Consider the following 26,944-nt stretch of genomic DNA (forward strand, 5'->3'; position numbering starts at 1 on the left):
TATATTCTGATATAAGGTACAAGGTGTCAAAATTAAATGCCACTCACGAACCAAGCTCTGTTCTTTCACAACCAATAATACCTTCCGGCAATTAACACCGATCTGAATAGGAGCTCCTAGAGTCCTGGTATTTCTGATTGGCAACTGACTCTAACCAATTCTTGCTATATAAACTGAGTTCTCTCTATCGCTTCTTAAGTCCACGACCCCAAGTGTCCTGGAGCCGCGCCGACGGATCCATGCTGAACTTAACACGAAGTAAATTTGGACCAGGAAACCATGAGATTCGAATCGAGAAGCTGGAGGAGGCTGATACAGGAGTGTACATGTGTACAGGGAGCCAACAGGGAACCAGGCCCCTCACAAGGACATTCACAGTGGACGTAGAAGGTAGGGGTAAATGATAGTTAACAAGACATTCACAGTGGACGTAGAAGGTAGGGATAAAATATAGTTGACAAGGACATTCACGGTTGGCGTAGAAGGTAGGGATAAAATATAGTTGACAAGGACATTCACGGTTGGCGTAGAAGGTAGGGATAAAATATAGTTGACAAGGACATTCACAGTGGACGTTGAAGGTAGGGATACAATATAGTTGACAAGGACATTCACGGTTGGCGTAGAAGGTAGGGATAAAATATAGTTGACAAGGACATTCACGGTTGGTGTAGAAGGTAGGGATAAAATATAGTTGACAAGGACATTCACGGTTGTTGAGAAGGTAGGGATAAAATATAGTTGACAAGGACATTCACGGTTGGCGTAGAAGGTAGGGATGAAAAATAGTTGACAAGGACATTCACGGTGGGCGTAGAAGGTAGGGTCAAAATATAGTTGACAAGGACATTCACGGTTGGCGTAGAAGGTAGGGATAAAATATAGTTGACAAGGACATTCACGGTGGGCGTAGAAGGTAGGGTCAAAATATAGTTGACAAGGACATTCACGGTGGGCGTAGAAGGTAGGGATAAAATATAGTTGACAAGGACATTCACGGTGGGCGTAGAAGATAGGGTTAAAAATAGTTAGCAAGGACATTCTCAGTGGACATAGAAGGTAGGGATAAAATATAGTTGACAAGGACATTCACGGTGGGCGTAGAAGGTAGGGATAAAATATAGTTGACAAGGACATTCACGGTGGACGTAGAAGGTAGGGATAAAATATAGTTGAAAAGGACATTCACGGTGGACGTAGAAGGTAGGGATAAAATATACTTGACAAGGACATTCACGGTGGGCGTAGAAGGTAGGGTTAAAAACAGTTAGCAAGGGCATTGTCAGTGGACATAGAAGGTGGGGATGAAATAAAGTTGACAAGGACATTCACGGTGGACGTAGAAGGAAGGGATAAAATATAGTTGACAAGGACATTCACGGTGGGCGTAGAAGGTAGGGATAAAATATAGTTGACAAGGACATTCACGGTGAGCGTAGAAGGTAGGGATAAAATATAGTTGACAAGGACATTCACGGTGGACGTAGAAGGTAGGGATAAAATATAGTTGACAAGGACATTCACGGTGGGCGTAGAAGGTAGGGTTAAAAACAGTTAGCAAGGGCATTGTCAGTGGACATAGAAGGTGGGGATGAAATAAAGTTGACAAGGACATTCACGGTGGACGTAGAAGGAATGGATAAAATATAGCTGACAAGGACATTCACGGTGGACGTAGAAGGAAGGGATAAAATATAGTTGACAAGGACATTCACGGTGGGCGTAGAAGGTAGGGTTAAAAATAGTTAGCAAGGACATTCTCAGTGGACATAGAAGGTAGGGATAAAATATAGTTGACAAGGACATTCACGGTGGGCGTAGAAGGTAGGGATAAAATATAGTTGACAAGGACATTCACGGTGAGCGTAGAAGGTAGGGATAAAATATAGTTGACAAGGACATTCACGGTGGACGTAGAAGGTAGGGATAAAATATAGTTGACAAGGACATTCACGGTGGGCGTAGAAGGTAGGGTTAAAAACAGTTAGCAAGGGCATTGTCAGTGGACATAGAAGGTGGGGATGAAATAAAGTTGACAAGGACATTCACGGTGGACGTAGAAGGAAGGGATAAAATATAGTTGACAAGGACATTCACGGTGGGCGTAGAAGGTATGGATAAAATAGTTGACAAGGACATTCACGGTGGACATAGAAGGTAGGGATAAAATAGTTGACAAGGGCATTCACAGCGGACGTAGAAGGTAGGGATAAAATAGTTGACAAGGGCATTCACAGCGGACGTAGAAGGTAGGGCTAAAAGACACCATTGTGTAGAAGTTAGTTGTTTCTATGGATACATATTGTAACTGATGTTTATCAAAATAAATGCATTGAAACAGCATTCAATATGACCATTTTGTCAGCCTATGAAAACATAATTTTTTTAATAGAAGAAATTTGTAGAAATCCACCCATCCTGTTCCAGCGGCGCCGACGTGGGTGACGGAGCCCAAAGACGTCACTGCTGACGAGGGGGAAGACGTGGTGATAGACTGCCGGGCGGCAGGAACTCCCAGTCCACATATTGAGTGGCTTATAAATGGCATCCCACTGAGAGGTATGCTGAAGGTGACGTGCAGCTGGCTGATAGAATAGGGTGAAGGGGGCAGTAGGTACATGTACATGGAATACTGGGTGGTTTCTCAGAAATCTTTTTGTGTGGAAATTGGCAAGGCGAATTTGACATTTAAAAGCAGACTCAATTGTCCGATTCCGAATGTGTGGTAACGGATCACTATCAGAGCTAGTGATGATACCAGATGTTCACGAAAATGTGAGCGTATCCATCCATACCGACTGTGCCAAGGTGTGTGTTAACGACTCACCTTCAGTTAGTGATGATACCAGATGTTCATGAAAAGGTGAACGTATCCATCCATACCGACTGTATCACGGTGTGTTACCGACTCACCTTCAGTTAGTGATGATACCAGATGTTTACGAAAAGGTGGGCGTATCCATCCATACCGACTGTATCACGGTGTGTGTTAACGCATCACCTTCAGTTAGTGATGATACCAGATGTTCACGAAAAGGAGAGCGTATCCATCCATACCGACTGTATCACGGTGTGTGTTATCGACTCACCTTCAGTTATTGATGATACCAGATATTCACGAAAAAGTGGGCGTATCCATCCATACCGACTGTATCAAGGTGTGTCTTAACGACTCACCTTCAGTTAGTGATGATACCAGATGTTCACGAAAAGGTAAGCGTATCCATCCATACCGACTGTATCACGGTGTGTGTTAACAACTCACCTTCAGTTAGTGATGATACCAGATGTTCACGAAAAGGTGAGCGTATCCATCCATACCAACTGTATCACGGTGTGTGTTAACGACTCACCTTCAGTTAGTATTGATACCAGATGTTCACGAAAAGGTGAGCGTATCCATCCATACCGACTGTATCACGGTGTGTGTTAACGACTCACCTTCAGTTAGTGTTGATACCAGATGTTCACGAAAAGGTGGGCGTATCCATCCATACCGACTGTATCACGGTGTGTGTTAACGACTCACCTTCAGTTAGTGATGAAACCAGATATTCACGAAAAGGTGGGCGTATCCATCCATACCGACTGTATCACGGTGTGTCTTAACGACTCACCTTCAGTTAGTGATGATACCAGATGTTCACGAAAAGGTGGGCGTATCCATCCATACCGACTGTATCATGGTGTGTGTTAACGACTCACCTTCAGTGAGTGTTGATACCAGAAGTTCACGAAAAGGTGGGCGTATCCATCCATACCGACTGTATCACGGTGTGTGTTAACGACTCACCTTCAGTTAGTGTTGATACCAGATGTTCACGAAAAGGTGAGCGTATCCATCCATACCGACTGTATCACGGTGTGTGTTAACGACTCACCTTCAGTTAATGATGATACCAGATGTTCACAATGGGTGGGCGTATCCATCCATACCGACTGTATCACGGTGTGTGTTAACGACTCACCTTCAGTTAGTGATGATACCAGATGTTCACGAAAAGGTGGGCGTATCCATCCATACCGACTGTATCACGGTGTGTGTTAACGACTCACCTTCAGTTAGTAATGATACCAGATGTTCACGAAAAGGTGAGCGTATCCATCCATACAGACTGTATCACGGTGTGTGTTAACGACTCACCTTCAGTTAGTGATGATACCAGATGTTCACGAAAAGGTGAGCGTATCCATCCATACCAACTGTATCAAGGTGTGTGTTAACGACTCACCTTCAGTTAGTGATGATACCAGATGTTCACGAAAAGGTGGGCGTATCCATCCATACCGACTGTATCACGGTGTGTGTTAATGACTCACTTTCAGTTAGTGTTGATACCAGATGTTCACGAAAAGGTGGGCGTATCCATCCATACCGACTGTATCACGGTGTGTGTTAACGACTCACCTTCAGTTAGTGATGATACCAGATGTTCACGAAAAGGTGGGCGTATCCATCCATACCGACTGTATCACGGTGTGTGTTAACGACTCACCTTCAGTTAGTGATGATACCAGATGTTCACGAAAAGGTGAGCGTATCCATCCATACCGACTGTATCACGGTGTGTGTTAACGACTCACCTTCAGTTAGTGTCTATACCAGATGTTCACGAAAAGGTGGGCGTATCCATCCATACCGACTGTATCACAGTGTGTGTTAACGACTCACCTTCAGTTAGTGATGATACCAGATGTTCACGAAAAGGTGAGCGTATCCATCCATACCGACTGTATCACGGTGTGTGTTAACGACTCACCTTCAGTTAGTGATGATACCAGATGTTCACGAAAAGGTGGGCGTATCCATCCATACCGACTGTATCACGGTGTGTGTTAACGACTCACCTTCAGTTAGTGTTGATACCAGATGTTCACGAAAAGGTGGGCGTATCCATCCATACCGACTGTATCACGGTGTGTGTTAACGACTCACCTTCAGTTAGTGATGATACCAGATGTTCACGAAAAGGTGGGCGTATCCATCCATACCGACTGTATCACGGTGTGTCTTAACGACTCACCTTCAGTTAGTATTGATACCAGATGTTCACGAAAAGGTGAGCGTATCCATCCATACCGACTGTATCACGGTGTGTCTTAACGACTCACCTTCAGTTAGTGATGATACCAGATGTTCACGAAAAGGTGGGCGTATCCATCCATACCGACTGTATCACGGTGTGTGTTAACGACTCACCTTCTGTTAGTGTTGATACCAGATGTTCAGGAAAAGGTGAGCGTATCCATCCATACCGACTGTATCACGGTGTGTGTTAACGACTCACCTTCAGTTAGTGATGATACCAGATGTTCACGAAAAGGTGAGCGTATCCATCCATACCGACTGTATCACGGTGTGTGTTAACGACTCACCTTCAGTTAGTGTTGATACCAGATGTTCAGGAAAAGGTGAGCGTATCCATCCATACCGACTGTATCACGGTGTGTGTTAACGACTCACCTTCAGTTAGTGTTGATACCAGATGTTCAGGAAAAGGTGAGCGTATCCATCCATACAGACTGTATCACGGTGTGTGTTAACGACTCACCTTCAGTTAGTGTTGATACCAGATGTTCAGGAAAAGGTGAGCGTATCCATCCATACCGACTGTATCACGGTGTGTGTTAACGACTCACCTTCAGTTAGTGTTGATACCAGATGTTCAGGAAAAGGTGAGCGTATCCATCCATACTGACTGTATCACGGTGTGTGTTAACGACTCACCTTCAGTTAGTGTTGATACCAGATGTTCAGGAAAAGGTGAGCGTATCCATCCATACTGACTGTATCACGGTGTGTGTTAACGACTCACCTTCAGTTAGTGTTGATACCAGATGTTCAGGAAAAGGTGAGCGTATCCATCCATACCGACTGTATCACGGTGTGTGTTAACAACTCACCTTCAGTTAGTGTTGATACCAGATGTTCAGGAAAAGGTGAGCGTATCCATCCATACTGACGACACCAGTCACGAACTCATGCAAGGACAATTCAAGTGTTCATCTGAACAAACTCGGGAATATATGGTGCAAGTCAAAAAGGGAACTGAATGGGGCAAATGGTCGCTGATGTTTCAAATTTGGAAATGCCCTCCACATGTCTACCATAACATGGTGTGAATGCTTCAGTAAGGCCTTGAATGCTGTACTCCTGATCAAACAACTCTTGAAATATTGGTCGATAGGGCTTGCTCGATTAATCCTAACCAGTTCTGAAATGAACACAGAAAAGGATGCAGCTGCTGGAAAATTGCTCGACATAAAGTTAGTGTTGACTATTGGTACGTTGAAGTCACCCCACAGACTTCTGGATAGTTTGTTGCCTCTCTTTATGCATAGTTCTAAAACGTGAATAGATCAATGAAAGGGTATTGGCTATTTGACCACGATTGAACAATATCAGATCATCAATATACATCAAGCTTAAGTTAAACTTCTTGGCCTTTTTTTGTTTTGATTTAGACAGTCTTCTTGCCTAAATGTTTCCTCCCCATATGTCACGAAGGTGTAACACATCTCCAGATATTACATTCGTCTATGTTCAAACATCTAACAGAACGAGAGCCGAAAGAGAACCAGAGAATAACTGAGGGGAAACTGGTGTTGACGGACGTGAGACGCACGGACACCATGGCCGTCCAGTGTAACGCCTCCAACATCCACGGCTACGTCTGGTCCGACACCTACATCAACATTCTAGGTGGGTTCTTGGTACAACGTTACATAAAGCAGACATCTGTAATCGCTGACATTTGATAAAGACGACGTTCGTTTCAGCCCAGAGACATTGACTATGTGACCCGTGAAGATTCCGGGGTAGAATAGGTCTTCAGCAACCCATACTTGCCGTAAAAGGCGACTATGCTTGTCGTAAAAGGCGACTAACGGGGTCCAGTGGTCAGGCTCGCTGACTTGGTTGATACATGTCATCGATCCCAATTGCGTGGATCGATGCTCATGATGTCAATCACTGGATTGTCTGGTCCAGACTCGATTATTTTACAGACCGCCGTCATATAGCTGGAATATTGCTGAGTGCGGCGTTAAACAAAAAACAAACAAACAAACAAAACATTGACTATGTGTTCGTTGGATTTGGGGTACAAATTTAAGGAGCTTGCGGACGATTTCATGTTAGGAAGGATAAACGGTTCCCAATTAAAGATAAGAATTTCAATGCATTTCTCATGAATAGACTTAAGGGTTCATGGAGATTGATTGGTTGAGAGTACTTCCCAGAAGGCGGTACATTTGTAGTTTAAACTATAAGCATTTAACTTACCACTAAACGGTTCTTTAGAATAATTGAGGTGGCAATATTCAATATATTGTGCTGATCATATCCTGAGGACCGTGCAGGCTGGAACCTTGGTTTGCTAGGTACATTATACTGAATGAAGAACACCGCATGGAGCATACTTCTGACGAATGCAGTGCTACACTTTGTAGTCTAGTTTGAGCAATAACACATTCATGACTTGAATCTTTCTAGCCATCCCTGCAGTCATCAATGAACCTGAGCATGCAGATGTGAAGGTCATTCGAGGGGGAAGGGCACTCCTACACTGCCACCACACCGGTCACCCCGTCCCGGACCTCGTGTGGTTTAAGGGAGAGAAGAAACTGTATGCAGATGGGAGATATGAACTGTTTGAGAACGGATCTCTGCTGATTGGCGTAAGTGTTACCAATAGGCATAATCTGTTACAAGACGGGTCTCTGCCCTAACATGGCCACAGCTTTGTCAGCTAGAGGATACGAAGGGCTTCGGTTCAAATGACCATGCTTGATCCTCTATGACCTGCGTAAACTGGGACCATTCTCCCACCTGAAGCTTACTCCCTGTGATAAATCTGAAATAGAATTCGAAACGGCGATTAACTCAAGTGACTCAGACATGGGATGTTAGAAGATTTTTCAGTATCTCTCGAAGAATTGGTGCGGGTGCATTATCATAAGGTACACATTTTGTCAGAGGATTTATACAAGTTACCGTTTGAACACTGATTTGAAATTTGGTGGATGTCTTCATGTAAGCGAGGTAGGGTTACTGTTTTGTTGGACGAAGAAGATCAATTAGATGGTTAAACCAACAGTGGGTAATGAAGGGACTGATTGGTATCCGTGTCACAGTGTTGCCACGGGAACAATGTCTGTAAGTCAATGTTGTGGGTTTTTCAGAAAGCCATGATGAGAGATGGTGGTCTGTTCAAGTGTTTTGTACGGAACAAATACGGCGAGGACAACAGTAAATATACAGTAATCATTAGAGGTAAGTCATTCACTGAAGTCCTTAATTGTCATGGTGCATTTCATATGCGTATTAACCAGATGACTGTACACGGCTTGTGGCCACACCTAGAGAACGATGTTTACAAGGAAACACGTTGGGAACAGTGTTTCAGTGCGTTCCATATCGAATCCCTGGTTCGGGGACAAAGAATAAATGCGGACTTGGTGCTTAAAGCCGATCAATGATTTGTCAATCTTTAGGAGTTGTTATTGAGACTAGATATTTTATCAGCTACAGCTGCAAAACCAGATGGGTTTTTTCACTTACTACAATGAGCCAAACAATTTTTATGGCAGCCGAATTTCTATTTTGACAACTATATAAAGCATGATTGTTTTTTCAAGAATTTTCGGGAACAATTTATTTTGTTCGATAAAATCACAGCCCACCATCACCACCCCAACCCCCGTCAAAATATCAAATGATCTACCCCTTAGTTATATGCATTACTAACGTTGAAGCACCACCTACAGAAGCTTATCGTTGAGCTGGAGTTGCATCTGTTCAGCAACCTATCTACCGGTTCTAACCATATACGGGGCGGTGGGGTAGCCTAGTGGTAAAGAATTCGCTCGTCAAGGGTTCGATTCCCCACATGGGTACAATGTGTAAAACCTATTTCTGATGTCCATTTCTGGAATATTGCTAACAGCGGCGCAAAACCATACTCACTCACTAACCATATATCATCAGGTTATGCCTTGATCCACTCCCTTTTCAGATCCAACACGGATTGTGCACGGTCCTAAGGACGTGTCTGTGCGGACCGGGCAGGATGCAGTGATGGAGTGCAAGGCTGCTACTGACCCTGCTGAGGTGAACAACCTCCGCTATGAGTGGAAGAAAGACAACACAACGCTGGACTTCACCAATCCTCAACTGAACCGACAGAACGGGAGGCTAGTCATCACAAAGGTAGCATTGGCAGATACAGCTGTGTATAAATGCGTGGCAACCAACGGCATAGACTCCGTCGTGGCGACTGCACGTTTGCTGGTTCAGGGTAAGGAACACTCATGAAGCTGGGGTTGGCCGTGTGTGTGTGTGTGTGTGTGTGTGTGTGTGTGTGTGTGTGTGTGTGTGTGTGTGTGTGTGTGTGTGTGTGTGTGTGTGTGTGTGTGTGTGTGTGTGTGTGTGTGTGTGTGTGTGTGTGTGTGTGTGTGTGTGTGTGTGTGTGTGTGTGTGTGTGTGTGTGTGTGTGCTGGGGGGGTGTCTTTGATAAGGAGCATTCATATGTACACACACATAACCAGAGCGGTTTTTTATGAGAGTTCGTGTTTAGTAAGTAGTGCAGGTCGTAAGCTGTGACATTCAATTCAAACACTGGTTTGCCATGTACTGTGTTAGCAGTGGTCATACACTTTTCCCGATTTAAAGTACTGTACACTCTGTGTTATTTGACGCCACACTCAACAATGTTCAAGCTATATAACGGCGATCTTTATATAATCAATTCTTGAGCAGACAATCGCATGGTTAAAATCATGAGCATCGATCCACGCAAATGGGATACGATGACATGCAACAACCAAGTCAGCGAGCCTGAACACCCGACTCCGTTAGCATAGTGACCTCTTAGGGCAAGTATGGGTTGCTGAAGACCTATTTTCTATCCGGACCTGCACGGGTTTCATGCAATATGAACATACAGTGTTAGATGAACACATGTCTTTGTAGAATCCCACCTGACGGTACGTCAGTAGCGGCAGTTAAATGAAGGAACGGTTCCGTTCTGGAAGATGCCGACAAGGGAACACATTCCTCACACAAACCACAGGTCACCTTGGGTCATACCTACGCTCGTGGGTTTTACAAAAGTGGTAAACGTCTCAGACCTGCATCACTTCTTTCGATGTAGGACGATGCAAGTTTAACGTTTAGCAGGGGCTTTTATCTTGAGCTTGCAAACATATTGGCAAGGGGAGAAACATAATGTACAAAGTTGTATGCAGGCTTCCTGGCTTGAATAACCCTTTCTCATATTATCCCCAACAGCACCCCCGGGCGAGCCTTCAAAAGTGACATTGTTACGTTGTGACGGAGATAGTGCAACTATAGCCTGGAAATTCAACACTTCTCTGACCAACCACTCACCTCTGAAGAGATTTTTTGTGGAATACAGCACCGACTATGACCCAGGAAATTGGTACAAGATGAAAACAGTGGGGGCCAATAAGCGTCAAGCCAAAGTGGAATTGTCGCCGTTTGGTTCGTACACCTTCCGTGTGAAAGCTGTGAATGAGATTGGACCCGGCCTTCCTAGTGCCCCTACGATGAATATGTGTGAAACCCCCGAAAACAGGCCACCTTTCCACCCCAAGAAGGTGCACACAGTCACAGATACAACCAACGTCCTGGCGGTGGAGTGGGAGGTTAGTACAAGCCATGTGATCTGATGGGTGTTGGGTGATGGATGGGTTTCGGTAGTCTGTCACTCAGACACTTGAGAATAAATCCAGAAATGTTCCCAACTCTGGTCTAGAGAGATTTGGCAAGTCTAGATCGCTTCAGCCCTGAAATTAAGTAGTGTTCTTGGCTCCATTTGGATTTGATTTTATATTTTGTGGATATATATTTTTGAATGAGATAACTTTATATCTGGGACTAAATGTTAGTCTAGGGTATCGGTACTGATATGGTGTTTGGGTGTTGCCTCTGTGTTCCGTTATGGCGATGAAGGGTTTGGGAGGTTTAGAAATATATTCTATGGTTTGGTTAAGGCGATGGAAGGGTTAGAATTTTAGGGCTACGGTTGCAGTAGGGCTGTGTTGATGATTAGAGTTAGGGTTTAGGTTAGAGTTACAGTGATGGTAGGGTTAGGTAAGGGTTTAGGCCCAGGTTGGGTGTTTTGGCGATGGTAGGGTCAGATTAAGGGCGAATGAAGGGTTTTGTGATGGTACAGGATGCGGTTTGGGGAGATATAGGGTCAGAGGGGAAACAGACATGTACATGGAAGAGCAAGTGAGCCTGAGGTCCCCCTGATCTGTTACAGCCGATGGCCCCAATTCAACACAACGGCCCCGGCTTCCACTACGTCGTCATGATCAGCAAGGTGGGCGACAACACTGTCCAGAGCTACATCCGTAACGACTCTTTCAAGGGCCGTTTTGATATACCGGTTGATGACGTCTACCAGCCCTACACCGTGACGGTCAAGGCCGCCAACCGTGTCGGGGAACCTCCACAGCTTGCCACTAGTCACATGGGCTACTCGGGGGAGGGAGGTGAGTGAGTGAGTGAGTGAGCGTTATGAACATCAACTATGTTGCCAGGTGCGCGACGGTGCAACGTCCATTGCGGTTCCTTTTGAACCATTTTGTACTTAAAAATTAGAGCAAAAAGAGGGTAAGTGTGAATTATTTGCTCTTCAAAATATCACCCTTTCTGTTTGTGCATTATACGTTTCCACATATGTTTCTACCATGCCGGACAAAAGCTAGCATAAATAGAATCACCTACAAATTAGGTGCCAAGGTGACCTGTGGTTTGTGTGAGGGTTGTGTTCCTTTGTCGGCATCTTCCAGAACGGAACCGTTCCTTCATTTAACTGCCGCTACTGACGTACCGTCAGGTGGGATTCTACAAAGACATGTATACAACAAACACTGTATGTTCATATTGCATGAAACCCGTGCAGGTCCGGATAGAAAATAGGTCTTCAGCAACCCATACTTGCCCTAAGAGGTCACTATGCTAACGGGGTCGGGTGTTCAGGCTCGCTGACTTGGTTGTTGCATGTCATCGTATCCTATTTGCGCGGAACACGCATCAACCAAGTCATCGAGCCTGACCACCCGATCCCGTTAGTCGCTCACGATGTTGTTTACAGATAGCCCTGATATAGCTGGGATATTGTTGAGTGTAGCGTTAAACAACAAACAAACATAACGCATGTACATCATGTACTTGAGAATCGTCAGGGAAAACGTGGATCACGTCCTACACTTAAAAAAATGTTGACTCTGAGTTGCTTCAATCTTGTTTCAGTTCCATTGGTCTTTCCTGAAAATTTGACCCTGAGCGACTTTTCCCGTCTGGGTGAAGGACAAGCCGAACTCTCGTGGGTAGGGGTTGAAGACGACCCAGAATTGATTCGAGGGATGCTGCGCGGATACATGGTATTGCTTGGGGGAAGGTTGGTGGGGGTGGGGTTGGGGTGGGGTGGGGGTGGGGTGGGGGAAGGTTGGTGGGGGTGGGGTGGGGGTGATATGAGGTGCGGAAACGAGTGGGTGAGCTCGCCTGTAGATGGCATCTTTTGTCAAAGTACATAATATTTACTGAACTACTCCTATGTTAAGAATCCCTATTTCTAAAGGACTTACCATGACATACGTACAAGGCAAGGTTATGGTGGGGTTTATTAAATAAGTTTACCTATTCACCAAAAAATTGAAAAGCGTTTTATATGTGATCTTTTTCACTTTTTCGCAAGAATAGTTCTTCAGCAACCCATACCTGACCATGGACGGAAAGAGGCGACTATGCTTGTCGTAAAAGGCGACTAACGGGATCGGGTCGTCAGACTCGCTGACTTGGTTGATCCATGTCATCGATCCCATTGCGTGGATCAATGCTCATGGTGGTCAAGACTCGATTATTTACAGACCGCCGACATACAGCTGGAATGTTCCTGAGGGTGGCGTTAAACAACAAACAAACACACAAACAATAGTTTTCATTTGATAAACCATGGTAAATTGTATTGCAACTTGACACCATAGAACCAGTTAAATATACTCAGCATTACATAACATTACATTTTTGCTTCCCTGACATGTTGACTGTTAACTAGTTCGAGGTTAAACTGGTTCCGTACATTATCTTCATGGCTCTCCTGCAGATCCGATACTGGAAATCAGGGGACCCTGACAACGTGTTTGAAACGCTTATTCCACTCGAATCCACGGAAATATCTGGAACTCAAACAGTAGTCCGGAATTTGCCGATGTACTCCGATCTTCAGGCTGACGTCACGGTCGTCAACACACATTTCAAAAGCATCGGCAGTAACGTCGTGAACTTCAGCACTCCAGAAGGAGGTATGTTAGAACAATATATTCATCTTCATCAAGATGAAACCGTCATGTTTAATTTACCTGCCATCATCATTCATTGTCACACGCCACTTATAGTGACGTCGACCCGTGAAGATCCAGGTTAGAATAGGTCTTCAGCAACTCAATCCTGCCGTAAGAGGCAACTAACGGGATCGGGTGGTCAGGCTTGCTGACTTGGTTGATGCATGTCATCGTATCCCTGGATTGTCTAGTCGACACTTGATTGTTTACAGACCGCCGTCATAAGCTGGGATATTGCCGAGTGCAGCGTTAAACACAAAACACAGATTTTGAACACAGGAATCGCATTAGTGACATCAGCTTTCTATATTGTTCTAAGGCTTTCATGTTTGTGAAAATATATACTGAACAACATAAGTTCCTGTGACATTGAATAAGATTTAATGCAAAGTTATGTTTTTTTACCAAATCTGAAACAATTTCGGTTTGCAACAGATAAAAGACTTCTGTAAGTGTTCAAATGGTTAAATTTGCCATACTGACTTCAGAAAATGCGTGATTTCATAAAAAAACAACATGAACATGCCAAAATGTCAATTTACAAATCAATAGCGCGTGTGTCCACCTCTTGTGCGATGCTAGCAACACATCTTCGTCTCATGGAATGGACCAGGCGTCGCACAAAGTCCTGTGGGATATCTGTCTATATCTGCTGGAGCATGTTTCGAAGTTCCTCGAGTGTCTGTGGAACACGTGGTTGATCATGACGTCGAAGGCGCCGATCCATCTCATCCCACATGTGCTCGATTGGTTAGATATCAGGGGAGCGAGCCGGCAAGGGGATGATATTCACGTTGTTTTGTCGAAGCGAATCCTGAACAAGTCCAGCAATATGAGGCCGGGCGTTGTCATGTTGAAAGGTAATGCCTGGGTAATGACGACGCAAAAACGGTAGAACAGGGCCGATGATCTCGTCGCGGTAGCGCTGTCCATTGAGATTTCCCTCTACCACTATCAAACGGGTCCTCTGTCTTGCTGTAATCACTCACTCACTCACTCTTGTCGATTATTGCCTACGCGTAGCTGCCACTCCGAGGATGGTCTCTGACTGCATTCGTCTGTTGCCAACGTTGCCATAAACACTAAATGTTTCCGTGGATGTTAAATTGTCTTGCAACACCACGTTGACTCGATCCTGCTTCAAGCATACCAATGGCTCGCAGACGCTCATTTTGGGACAGGCGTGGCATCTCGTAATGTTGAATAATTGCGTAATTTTGTTGTTTTTCTGAGTGGTTGTTGTCAGCACGATGCTAAACAATGCTTATGGAATCCCGTTAACGCACATGTTTTTATACCCATTCTTGGGTAGTGAAATGCATGGGGCTTGCATAAAAGTCAATTTTTGCATGGAATGCATGCTTTTCTGTAGCAGTTGCGTTTTTGTGACTTCATTCCATACATGTACTACAATATTGAAAAACAAACTTTACTTGTTTGAAAAATACACTAAAATTTTGGTGTCACGGGAACTTTTGTTGTTGAGTATACATGGTAGTCGGCTACACAGATAGATAGGAAAGAGACGTGTGGGACACCGGGTGTATTTAAACTAAGAAGGTTCATCTGACCGACTCCTGTTCCCCGTTGACAGTGCCGGACCCCCCACAGTACATCAACGTACTGCACCGTGGGGCCATCCATTTCCTGGTAGACTGGGGGCGGCCGGAGAACACCAATGGGATTCTGACTGGCTACAAAGTCGGCTACAGACTAAGTAAGTGCTTACACTGACATAAAGTTCCCGGTGATTGTCTTGTGTCGTTGACGTTCACCACTCTCAGAATGTTTTTTTCTAAATCTTATATGGATATGCATTTATGTACGACTTATCATGGACTTAACGGAACACCCATATTGATACTTTTGAAATATACATGGACCTTTTTCTCTCTATCAAATATAACTTAATAAAGGACGGAGAAGGATAATGAACATCTAGAAATGTCAAATGTAATATTGATGGAAAACTTTGGTATGACGATTATCAAATATTTTCAAATAGCTCTTTTATTATCATCTTCCCGGAGCAAGGGAATTATCTGACTGTTAAAGTCAAGTTTCCACCCTTCCACTAGTCTGCAATTATGGAGTTATATATTGGCTGGACTAACGAGTCTATGCATAGTGCAATTAAAATTGCGTAACGAAACGACATTCAATTCATGAACAACATAGGGACTTCCGTAAAGATTTCGGTCGAATGCAGGATTTGCACAATCTCAATGAAATCAAATCTTAGTTCTCGCTATCGCTCAACAAAACTAAGATCTGATTTTAATGAGATAGACAGATATTTTCATGATCTTTTCATGTTTTTAATCAAGGTTCTCAAGTAATTTGATGTACTTTGCAAGGTAAGACCCATTTTCTGACAATAAAGATCTTGATTATCGATCAGATTGTCTTGACTGGGCGCCACCATTTTGTTTGAATCAAATGCAAGTGATATGAGAGGTCGAATCTGATTGGTCAATAGGAGGGACATAGAAGGGACATAACTCGTAATCGCCACTGGTCTCGCTTCGATCGAGCCACAAAATTGCAGCCTAGTTCGACAAGGGTGGAAAGTTGACTTTTATAGTCAGTTAACTCCCTTACCTCGGGAAGATGTTTTCTTATTTCCATGTGTAAGTTGGGAGTCCTGACATACAAAAATACGTACGTTTGGCTAAAAGTAGTGAAAAGGGACAATGGCTTGTTCATATTATCATATTAGTAAAGCGTTTCTTGAAAAAACTTTAAAGTCATTCTTTTCGATAATGTTTTATCCTTACCGATCGATACATTGAAAGTTGTTATAAGTCCAAAAATGCAAGTGTTGAAATGAACCAAGTCTGATTCTTTTTTATATAAAGACATTTGATAACATTCATAACGATTTTAAAGGTTTTTCTCATTCCTTGAATCAGAGACCGTGAAATAGTATCCACTTTATGGTCTCTGCTTGAATTATGCAGATCCTGTTTGTGAAAACGTCCCTTAAGTACCTTGTCCTTTGCTTAATCACAGATCTCATTTACAGACATTTATAAGAATTAGTGGCCATGCAATGACAGTGTTGTGTTTGCCACAGTGAACAGTACTCACACAGGAGATATGATGGTCCTGCCGGAGACCACGCGGCGACGCTCCTTCATCAAGGATCTCCAGCCCAACACGGAGTACCGCGTGTATGTCTGGGCACTGACGATGAAGGGTCCTGGTGACCCAATCTACATGGATGCGAAAACAGCCAAGAAGAACACGGGTAAAGTGTGGTGTTCTGTCCAATGTCTTAAGTTGGCACGTACAACGTTCAGTGACAGTTCACATGCAGTGTTTCATCCTCAGTTATGTGTGTGTCCTGTGATATTTAATTATTTTCCTTCACATTTTGATTTGTTGTATTTATCGTATGGTGGAGTACATAAAACGTGTACTAAGTAGAAAATTAGTATATTGAACAGCCTCGTTGTGACAGCGCCGTCTGTTGGTTAAGAAATACCGGATGTTGGATGGTGTCTGTCTCATAGTGTAGACTTCTGTTGTGCGTGTAATGTATCTATAAACACGTTTCAGTTGTTATAATACATGGATTTCAGCTATAACAAAGCCACAGATTTTGGATATGGAGCCAACAGACAGAGCTGTTGAAATTACATGGGCTCTCAAGAACAGCTCTAACACAAGAGCCGCCGCTTATTACCTCCTACAACACAAACTGTTGGGTAGGTTATACATAATGGTACAAACTGTTGGGTAGGTGATACATACATGGTACAAATTGTTGGGTAGGTGATACATACATGATACAAACTGTTGGGTAGGCGATACATACATGATACAAATTGTTGGGTAGTTGATGCAAACATGGTACAAACTGTTGGGTGGGTGATACATACATGGTACAAACTGTTGGGTAGGTGATACATACATGGTACAAACTGTAGTGTAGGTGATACATACATGGTACAAACTGTAGTGTAGGTGATAAATACATGGTACAAATTGTAGTGTAGGTTAAACATACATGATACAAACTGTTGGGTAGTAGATACATACATGGTACAAACTGTTGGGTGGGTGATACATACATGGTACAAACTGTAGTGTAGGTTAAACATACATGATACAAACTGTTGGGTAGTAGATACATACATGGTACAAACTGTTGGGTGGGTGATACATACATGGTAGAAACTTTTGGGTAGGTTATACATACATGGCGCAAACTCTTGAGTAGGTGATACATACATGATACAAACTGTTGGGTAGGTGATACATACATGGTAGAAACTGTAGTGTAGGTGATACATACATGGTACAAACTGTAGTGTAGGTGATAAATACATGGTACAAACTGTAGTGTAGGTTAAACATACATGATACAAACTGTTGGGTAGGTGATACATACATGGTAGAAACTGTAGTGTAGGTGATACATACATGGTACAAACTGTAGTGTAGGTGATAAATACATGGTACAAACTGTAGTGTAGGTTAAACATACATGATACAAACTGTTGGGTAGGTGATACATTCATGGTAGAAACTGTAGTGTAGGTGATACATACATGGTACAAACTGTAGTGTAGGTGATAAATACATGGTACAAACTGTAGTGTAGGTTAAACATACATGATACAAACTGTTGGGTAGTAGATACATACATGGTACAAACTGTAGTGTAAGTGATACATACATGGTACAAACTGTAGTGTAGGTGATAAATACATGGTACAAACTGTAGTGTAGGTTAAACATACATGATACAAACTGTTGGGTAGTAGATACATACATGGTACAAACTGTTGGGTGGGTGATACATACATGGTAGAAACTTTTGGGTAGGTGATACATACATGGTAGAAACTGTTGGGTAGGTTATACATACATGCCGCAAACTCTTGAGTAGGTGATACATACATGATACAAACTGTTGGGTAGGTGATACATACATGGTACAAACTGTAGTGTAGGTGATACATACATGGTACAAACTGTAGTGTAGGTGATAAATACATGGTACAAACTGTTGGGTAGTAGATACATACATGGTACAAACTGTTGGGTGGGTGATACATACATGGTAGAAACTTTTGGGTAGGTTATACATACATGGCGCAAACTCTTGAGTAGGTGATACATACATGATACAAACTGTTGGGTAGGTGATACATACATGGTAGAAACTCCAGTGTAGGTGATACATACATGGTACAAACTGTAGTGTAGGTGATAAATACATGGTACAAACTGTAGTGTAGGTTAAACATACATGATACAAACTGTTGGGTAGGTGATACATTCATGGTACAAACAGTTGGGTAGGTGATACATACACGTTACAAACTGTTGGGTAGGTTATACATGCATTGAACAAACTGTTGGGTAGGTGATACATTCATGGTTCAAACTGTTGGGCAGGTGATACAAGCATGGTACAAACTGCTGGGTAGGTGATACATATATGGTACACACTGTAGTACAGGTGATGCATACATAGTACAAACTGTTGAGTAGGTGATACATACATGGTACAAACTGTTGGGAAGGTGATACATACATGGTACAGACTTGTGTAGGATTTTGAGAAGGCAATACATGCAAGTTTTAAGTTTGGGCAATTCAATTAACGGAAACATGAATGTCTATGTGATTGGTACTAACATCATGGTTGTGTGGTCGTGCAATACATGTGATATACCCGTGCATCACCAGGGACCAATGCCTGGACACGCGGGGCGAAGGTAGAGGGCAACCGGTTCTCCCAAAGCGTGTATGGTCTTCATCCTCAGTCCACCTACCAGGCGCGGGTCGTGGCACTGGACAGTGGGCAGCGGGCTGTCAGTGACACAGAGCTGTTCAACACGGCCGAGAGAGAACGTGAGGGTACGTCAGATGGTCTCCTCACTCATGCTGCCACCACTACCATCACTACTATTAACACCGTTGCAAATACTTCACCTACTACTGCTACAGCTACTACTATCACTACGACCACGACTACTACTACTACTACTCCTACTGCTACTGCTACTACTACTACTACTACTACTACTACTACTACTACTACTACTACTGCCACTGCCACTACTACTGCCACTACTACTTACACCACTGCAACTACTGCCACCACTATTGGTGCTACCACCATTAGTAATATGACCTTCACTACTTCTTCACCATCACTATTCCTTCCACTCCTTGTTCTGCTTACTAAACACTTCTCCAATACAGGGGTCTCAGCTACAACTCCAAATGACATAGTTTATGACAATGTTGTGAGAAGGCCATTTGACACTATTCTTGAATTAAATTGGCATGCAATCATTTGTGCATGATCTGTGCATGGTGTTGTTCACCCCTATTCCTGTATATGTTTTTTATGCGTAGTCATTATTATGTGATCATTAGCAATATCTCAACTATGTCCATATCTCAACTATGCCAAATATCTCAATCATGTCCAATATCTCAGCCATGTCCAATATCTCAACTATGTTTCTAGCTCATCCATGTCGAATATCTCGACTATGTCAAATATCTTAACTATGACCAATCTCTCAACTATGTCCAACATCTCAACTATGTCCAATATCTCAACTATGACCAATATCTCAACTATGTCCAATATCTCAACTATGTCCAATATCTCAACTATATCCAATATCTCAACTATGTCCACTCTCTCAACTATGTCCAACATCTCAACTATGTCAAATATCTCAACTTTGACCAGTATCTCAACTACGTCCAATATCTCAACTATAAACAATATCTCAACTATGTCCAGTATCTCGACTATGACCATTATCTCAACTGTGTCCAATATCTCAACTATGTCCAATATCTCAAATATGTCCCAGTATCTTAACTCTGTCCTAGTATCTCAACTATGTCCAGTATCTCAACTATGTCCAATATTTCAACTGTGTCCAATATCTCAACTATGTACAATATCTCAACCATGTCCAATATCTCAACTATGTCCAATACCTTAACTATATAAAATATCTCAACTATGACCAGTATCTCAACTATGTCCAATATCTCAGCTATGAACAATATCTCAACTATGTCCAGTATCTCGACTATGACCAATATCTCAACTATGTCCAATATCTCAACTGTGTCCAATATTTCAACTATGTCCAATATCTCAACTATGAACAATATCTCAACTATGTCCAGTATCTCGACTATGTCCAATATCTCAACTATGTCCAATATCTCAACTGTGTTTACTAGCTCATCTATGTCGAATATCTCAACTATGTACAATATCTCAACTACGACCAATATCTCATCTATGTCCAATATCTCATATATATCCAATATCTCAACTATGTCCAATATCTCGACTATGACCAATATCTCAACTATGAGATATTGGACATGGTTGAGATATTGTACATAGTTGAGATACTGGGACATAGTTGAGATATTGGACATAGTTGAGATACTGGGACATAGTTGAGATATTGGTCAACTATGTCCAATATCTTAACTAAATACAATATCTAAACTATGACCAATATCTCAACTATGTCCCAGTATCCTAACTCTGTCCTAGTATGTCAACTATGTACAATATCTCAACTATGTCCAATATCTCAACTATGTACAATTTCTCAACCATGTCCAATATCTTAACTATGTTTAATATCTCAACCATGTCCAATAGCTCAACTATGTCCAACATCTAAACTATGTCAAACATCTCAACTATATCCAATATCTCAACTATGTCCAATATCTCGACTTTGTCCAATATCCCAACTACGACCAATATCTCATCTATGTCCAATATCTCATATATATCCAATATCTCAACTATGACCAATATCTCAACCATGTCCAATATCTCGACTATGACCAATATCTCAACTATGTCCAATATCTCAGTTATGTCCAATATCTCAACTATGTCCCAGTATTTTAACTCTGTCCTAGAATCTCAACTATTGAGTTCGGAAGACTTGTGAGGGATGGACTGTCCAGTCACTCCAAGATCTTTCTGCACATAACAACACTAGCCAGCCAGTGGTGAACCTTAGATTCTTGCTCTCCTAACATTCAAGACTGATACCGAGAAACCACAATAAACATGAATCATTTATAGCATAGACCCGTGAAGATTCGGGTTAGAATAGGTCTTTAGCAACCTATGCTTGACGTAAGAGGCGATTATGCTTGTCTAACGGGATCAAGTGGTCAGGCTCTCTGACTTGGTTGATGCATGTCATCGTTTCCCAATTGTGTAGATCGATGCTCATGATGTCAATCACTGGATTGTCTGGTCCAGACTCGAATATTTACAGATGGCCGTGATATAGCTGGGATATTGCTTAGTGCTGCGTCAAACAACATGCACACATTAATACTGCAATGAAGTTGAACGCTGCCCTTTATTGGTAGTAACTGTATATTATAGTTCCGAGCCGAGAACCACAGGAAATAATACCATATATAGCCGTGTCGTTATGAGGGTAATATATACAGGGTATTATATGAGTGTTCATGTCATACTATGTTTACGACACGAATGTCTAAATTCCGGTTTCAATCAATCAGTTTATTCGGTAATAAGGCCTCAGGCCCACGTACAGATATATACAAATTAGTTTCACATCAAGTGCTGCATGAAATAATATTTACAGGTAAGAAGAACGAAGACAGATAGCATTTTTAACATAATTGGCTAAGTTCTCAAGGCGGTTTACATCAGAAGAGTTTAACATTCTAACCAGTGTGTCTTTACGATTATTACCAGTAATGAAGTCTAAATATGGGAAATATTTTGAGCGAATATCTTCATAAATGGGGCAAACAAGAATGAAATGAATTTCATTTTCAACTGCCCTTGACTTGCACAATGGACAAAACCGGAGTGTCTTATCGATGCCATCCCTCCTTCCTGTGTTATGCATAATTCCCAGTTCTCCAATACGTAAAAGGGTAAGCATACGTCGCTTTTCTTTTGATAATACATTTAATAGATACGGTTCAAGTGATAATGATGTCTTAAATAATGAATACAGTTCTAATTTCGAGCATCCAGACAATTCAGAATACCATGTTTGTGCATGACAGTCCTTAACCCTCAGTATAAACTCACTTATAAAATATTCAGGATCACCAGCACCTTGAAATTCCCACACATGTCCGAAGCCATGAGAATATAACATATTCTTAATAGCCGAAACCCATGTATTCCTACCAACGGCATCAAACCTAATAACATATCGTAAACCCGTTTTGGAAATCTCTCTTGAGACATATTAAGAAGCTTAAACCAGTATCTTAAACATCTTGTGTAAGAATCAATATAAATACCGTATCGACCACACTCTCCGAGCACTGCAACATTTGTAGATTTGGAACCGATACCCAAAACAAATTTACAAAACTTTGCTTGGAAACGCTCGAGAAACAACCATTTATGAACCCCCCAGATCTCTGAACCATATAAAATAATAGGTTTAATCTGAGAGTCGAACATTTTAAACAACACTTTGGGGGCGATATTTCGAAGTTTATAACTAAGCTGTTTTATAGGAATTAAAGCTTTACTTGCTAATTCCGGTAATCCCCGAGCGAGAGCGGAAATATAGTGCCGTAAACATAGTATGACATGAAGACGAATATAGTGTTCTATTTATTAGACGATGTCTACATACAGAGACTAATTTTAGTGTTTTATAAGGACAGCAAGTAGCAACAGCAGCGGAACCACAATTTGTTGAATGACGTCAACAATCTTCAGCTATGATGTCGTTTCTAGTGTGACGTCATTCCGACCTCACGTCTCAATAAGATTCGAATGACGTCAACAATACCGTCCTGATAACGGAAACAATTCACTGTTGTCTCGTGACGTGATATAACCCTAGGGCACATATAATGTTTATGAACCCCGATATGTTTGTCCTCGTAGGTAATAAATGATTTAACAACTCACAGGGTTAGAAATAACCAAATGCATAAAAATTGTATGTGCACAAGTGAATATATCACTTCTAGTGTGTATTATTTCCGTCATCCGGATGGCCTTGTTGACGTCATTTGAATGTTATTGTGACGTAAGATCGAAATGACGTCATAGCTGACGATTGTTGAGGTCATTCGACAAATTATGGTGCTCTAGGAAAGCGGTGGTGATCAGTACATTTTTTTCTAACGGGCAGCTCAAAAGGATTAAAAAATAATGGGTAAACAAGAAATGATTACACTAACGTGTACCATATTGATTTTACGAACCTCGCGTTAGAATTCAAGTATTACCCTCGCGCTGGCTCGGGAAATACAAGAGTTCTGATACTCGTTCCATAAAATCAGCATAAAACACACGCTCGTATAATAATCTACATATAGCAGCGCGCACATTCGTTGTTACTTCTAAACCTGCCACCCTTCCCCCCTCAGATGAATATGACCATGAAACAGACTACGGTTCAGGAAACGGAACAGGTGATGATGAAGATATGGCCACCCAAGACACTGTTACCCGCAACATCGTCTTCGTCACAGAATCAACACATCCGAAGACGCCCATGCATTCTACGACGCCTATGCAAGGGCTGTCTACAGAAAGAGCTGAAACAACAGACAAAGAATACACGACTACAATGATGTATGCAAGTGAAACAGGGTCGCCTTCTACGTCATCTGTGTCAACTACGAAGGTGGTGGACATCGATATCGGAAGCAAAGATTCAACAGAGCCGGGGATCGTCTTACCTGACGTAACAGGTGAGGTGCATGGTAAAACATCAGAAGGTGGGCTTAAGGTTATGCAAAATGACACAGCGAAAGCGGGCTGGGGGTTAGGGCGCCAAAACTATTGGGGGTCCGGAGTATGTTACATAAAATGTGTGTGTGTGTGTGTGTGTGTGTGTGTGTGTGTGTGTGTGTGTGTGTGTGTGTGTGTGTGTGTGTGTGTGTGTGTGTGTGTGTGTGTGTGTGCGTGTGTGTGTGTGTCCCTAACCAACAGTGTTACATTATTCTTGTCTTTTCAGGTGTTTCAGAAAGTGGGGATATAATCTACACCGTGGTTAAGAACGAGGCACCCTTGGATCTCATATGTAGAATGAAGGGGTACCGGTCCCGCGTGAAATGGTACAAGGACGACGTCTCCGTGCTGCGGTCATCAGACAACATCATCATGGTTGACCACCATCGGCTGACCGACGCTCGTCTCATCATCCTGAAGCCAAGGGTGGGGGATGCGGGGATGTACAAGTGTGTCGTCCAGAGGAACAACCCCAGCAAGGGTCAGTTCTTTCAGGTGACCTTGAAAAAGGACGCGAAGGAGGAGAAATCTTGTGCAGTTTCGGGCAATGACGCGAGTAGAATTCAATGGAATATTATCGTGTGTGTCTTATGTCTCGTCTTCCGATCGCTGACTCTGTTTGTCTCAAGCTGATGAAGCATCCTCGGCAATCTAGGACAGTTTTTATAATAGCTTGAGAGGTATGAGGTCAACTTGGCAGCAACATTTGTCATCCATGAATTATTAGATGCGTGTGAAGAAACCTGCTGCTATGACAGAATCATGGAAAACAGCGTTACCAGTGCCGACGTTGTATCGTGGCAATACTGACTTCTACTTGGACACTGAAGGTCTACGTCTGTAACATCTGGTGGCAGAGCACCCTATGCACTCTCCACTGTGTTCACAAGCGTAATTCCTGACATAACGGATCGTGCAATTATGTTTCCATTATTATTTCATCTGTGGGTTTTGACCCCCACTGCAAGATCACATATATACGAAGCTTTCCTATACCATGCGTGTTTTTGACATCTCTGCATCTGCGAAGCTTATTATAAAGCATCCTATCTTTGTACAACGAATATATGCACCACGGTATCAGGAGCTAGCACTGCAGTCATGTTAACTCCGATAAATCCGAAAAGCCAAACATGGGTTGAAACTATATGAATTTTAATGTGATAAACATAGCAAATTGCGTATATTACGAACGCGTTCGATATATCCAGTTGAGTATATCATTATCAACTTTAATTCTTTTTAGATTGAATCAGATGTCACAGATGTATGTAGACACGTATGATTGTTGATCATGATTGCAACTAGAATCGTCACAGTCGTGTGTTTGCAACTGTTCAACATACAGGTGGGTTGTTCTTGTACTCTGAACAAGTGGTCTCTTATTTATTGATATGCACATTGAACGTGTCCGAGTTTGAAAGCAGTGTAAATATGCTATGAACCTTTAATGATCTCTTATCATTTAGGGAAAGTTTAATGTCTATGCTTTTGTATACTCTAGTGCAGCTGCCGCCCCTTGTGATGTCTGTGACTTGTATGTAAGTACATTCCCTGTCAGCAGGCTTGGTCCACGGGGCATCTACCCGTCTTCGATCTGTGCATACCCGACAATATATCATAAAACGTTTTCATCCCTAGATGCGACTAAACCCCTGCCGGCGTCAAGCTCATGCTCTCATCCCGTGCCGCACGGGTCGCATAACGACCACTCATATGTCTATTTACCATACAACTGTGTGCTGGCTACAGTATCATCCAACTCATTTTAGATGGGTTTTTTAGATGTGCTATCTTTCCTTTTTTTCTTAAACAATTATTTAAATGTCGACTCATGCACGTTTCTGGTGTTCCTATCCTTCCTGGAACTGATTGTAAAACACCGCGTGTCTCCTTGTCAACCAAGCAATGACTGGGTACCCGATAGGATGAGAATCTACCCTTCAAGAGCCATTACTAGTTAATTATTATTGTCTTGCCCTGAAGGAACGAGAGTTGGTAGGTCCCCCAGATTGTACATACGGTGTATTCTGACATTCGTCATTAATATCAAATTTCTAAATTGGCCTCAAGCCGAAGATCCGGATTCGATTCCCTACATGGGTACAATGAAGCCCATTTCTGGTCTGATATTGCGGGAAAATCATACTCACTCACTCACTCTAAATTGGTCACGAGAACACGAACGAGCCGACCAACCTTTGTCTGATAGTTCGGTGTTTGTCATTAGTGTTACACACGTATACATCACATCTTAATTCCTCAGCCCTGTTTATTTATATTGTACACCACTGCCATGTTCATGCTGTAAATAAACGCGCTCTCCGTTCATGTACGTGTTCGCTTGAATGATTACCTTTGGGTTCTCTGTGGTGAAGAAGATATACTAAACTCCACTGGTGAGTGATAGTTAATATACGTGTTTATTGGTTGCTTGGAATATTTGCCCAATCGACATTGTTGCCTGGCTATTCTGTGAGTGAATAATCATTCTAAGTGGCGGTCAGCGAAATAATCCTTGGATCAGGCAAACCAGTGGTTGATAGTTTGAGAATCTATCCAGGACGAGGTGTTTACATGGCAGATAACAGCCAACCTTTCTTGGCCACCATGCATCCAACCCAACTCGGTAGCCATGGTGCCCCCTTGTGACCTCTCTATGGGGTACCGGGCACTGACCACAAACATCCACAGAGATGAGCTGTACAGGTAAAACCACAAAAGACCAGTAATGGGCTATTACATCCTGCAGTTGTTTATCGCTGGTTAAAGAATGGAAAGGTGAAATGTTAA

General features: G+C 42.5%; 1 protein-coding gene across 4 annotated transcripts in view; it reads left to right on the forward strand.

The window, feature by feature from the left end:
• LOC124140100 (neuroglian-like) overlaps positions 1-26,482 on the forward strand; it is a 74,303-nt gene extending 47,821 nt beyond the window's left edge. For 2 of the 4 annotated variants that reach the window (XM_046507467.2, XM_046507466.2), the window contains exons 7-22: positions 200-390; positions 2,428-2,559; positions 6,560-6,703; positions 7,496-7,680; positions 8,185-8,275; positions 9,018-9,299; positions 10,292-10,668; positions 11,289-11,520; positions 12,284-12,414; positions 13,137-13,335; positions 14,969-15,091; positions 16,451-16,624; positions 16,959-17,084; positions 19,078-19,248; positions 23,785-24,111; positions 24,378-26,482. In XM_046507467.2, coding sequence (XP_046363423.2) covers positions 200-390; positions 2,428-2,559; positions 6,560-6,703; positions 7,496-7,680; positions 8,185-8,275; positions 9,018-9,299; positions 10,292-10,668; positions 11,289-11,520; positions 12,284-12,414; positions 13,137-13,335; positions 14,969-15,091; positions 16,451-16,624; positions 16,959-17,084; positions 19,078-19,248; positions 23,785-24,111; positions 24,378-24,784 — 3,292 coding nt within the window. In that variant the 3' untranslated portion in view covers positions 24,785-26,482. The remainder of the gene's footprint in view (positions 1-199; positions 391-2,427; positions 2,560-6,559; positions 6,704-7,495; positions 7,681-8,184; positions 8,276-9,017; positions 9,300-10,291; positions 10,669-11,288; positions 11,521-12,283; positions 12,415-13,136; positions 13,336-14,968; positions 15,092-16,450; positions 16,625-16,958; positions 17,085-19,077; positions 19,249-23,784; positions 24,112-24,377) is intronic. The other 2 variants (XM_046507468.2, XM_046507469.2) reach the window with 2 other exon arrangements.
• Positions 26,483-26,944: the final 462 nt, after the last annotated feature.

This window comes from Haliotis rufescens, unplaced genomic scaffold, assembly GCF_023055435.1.
Source record: "Haliotis rufescens isolate VD_foot unplaced genomic scaffold, xgHalRufe1.0.p SCAF_22, whole genome shotgun sequence".
Lineage (NCBI taxonomy): Eukaryota > Metazoa > Mollusca > Gastropoda > Lepetellida > Haliotidae > Haliotis > Haliotis rufescens.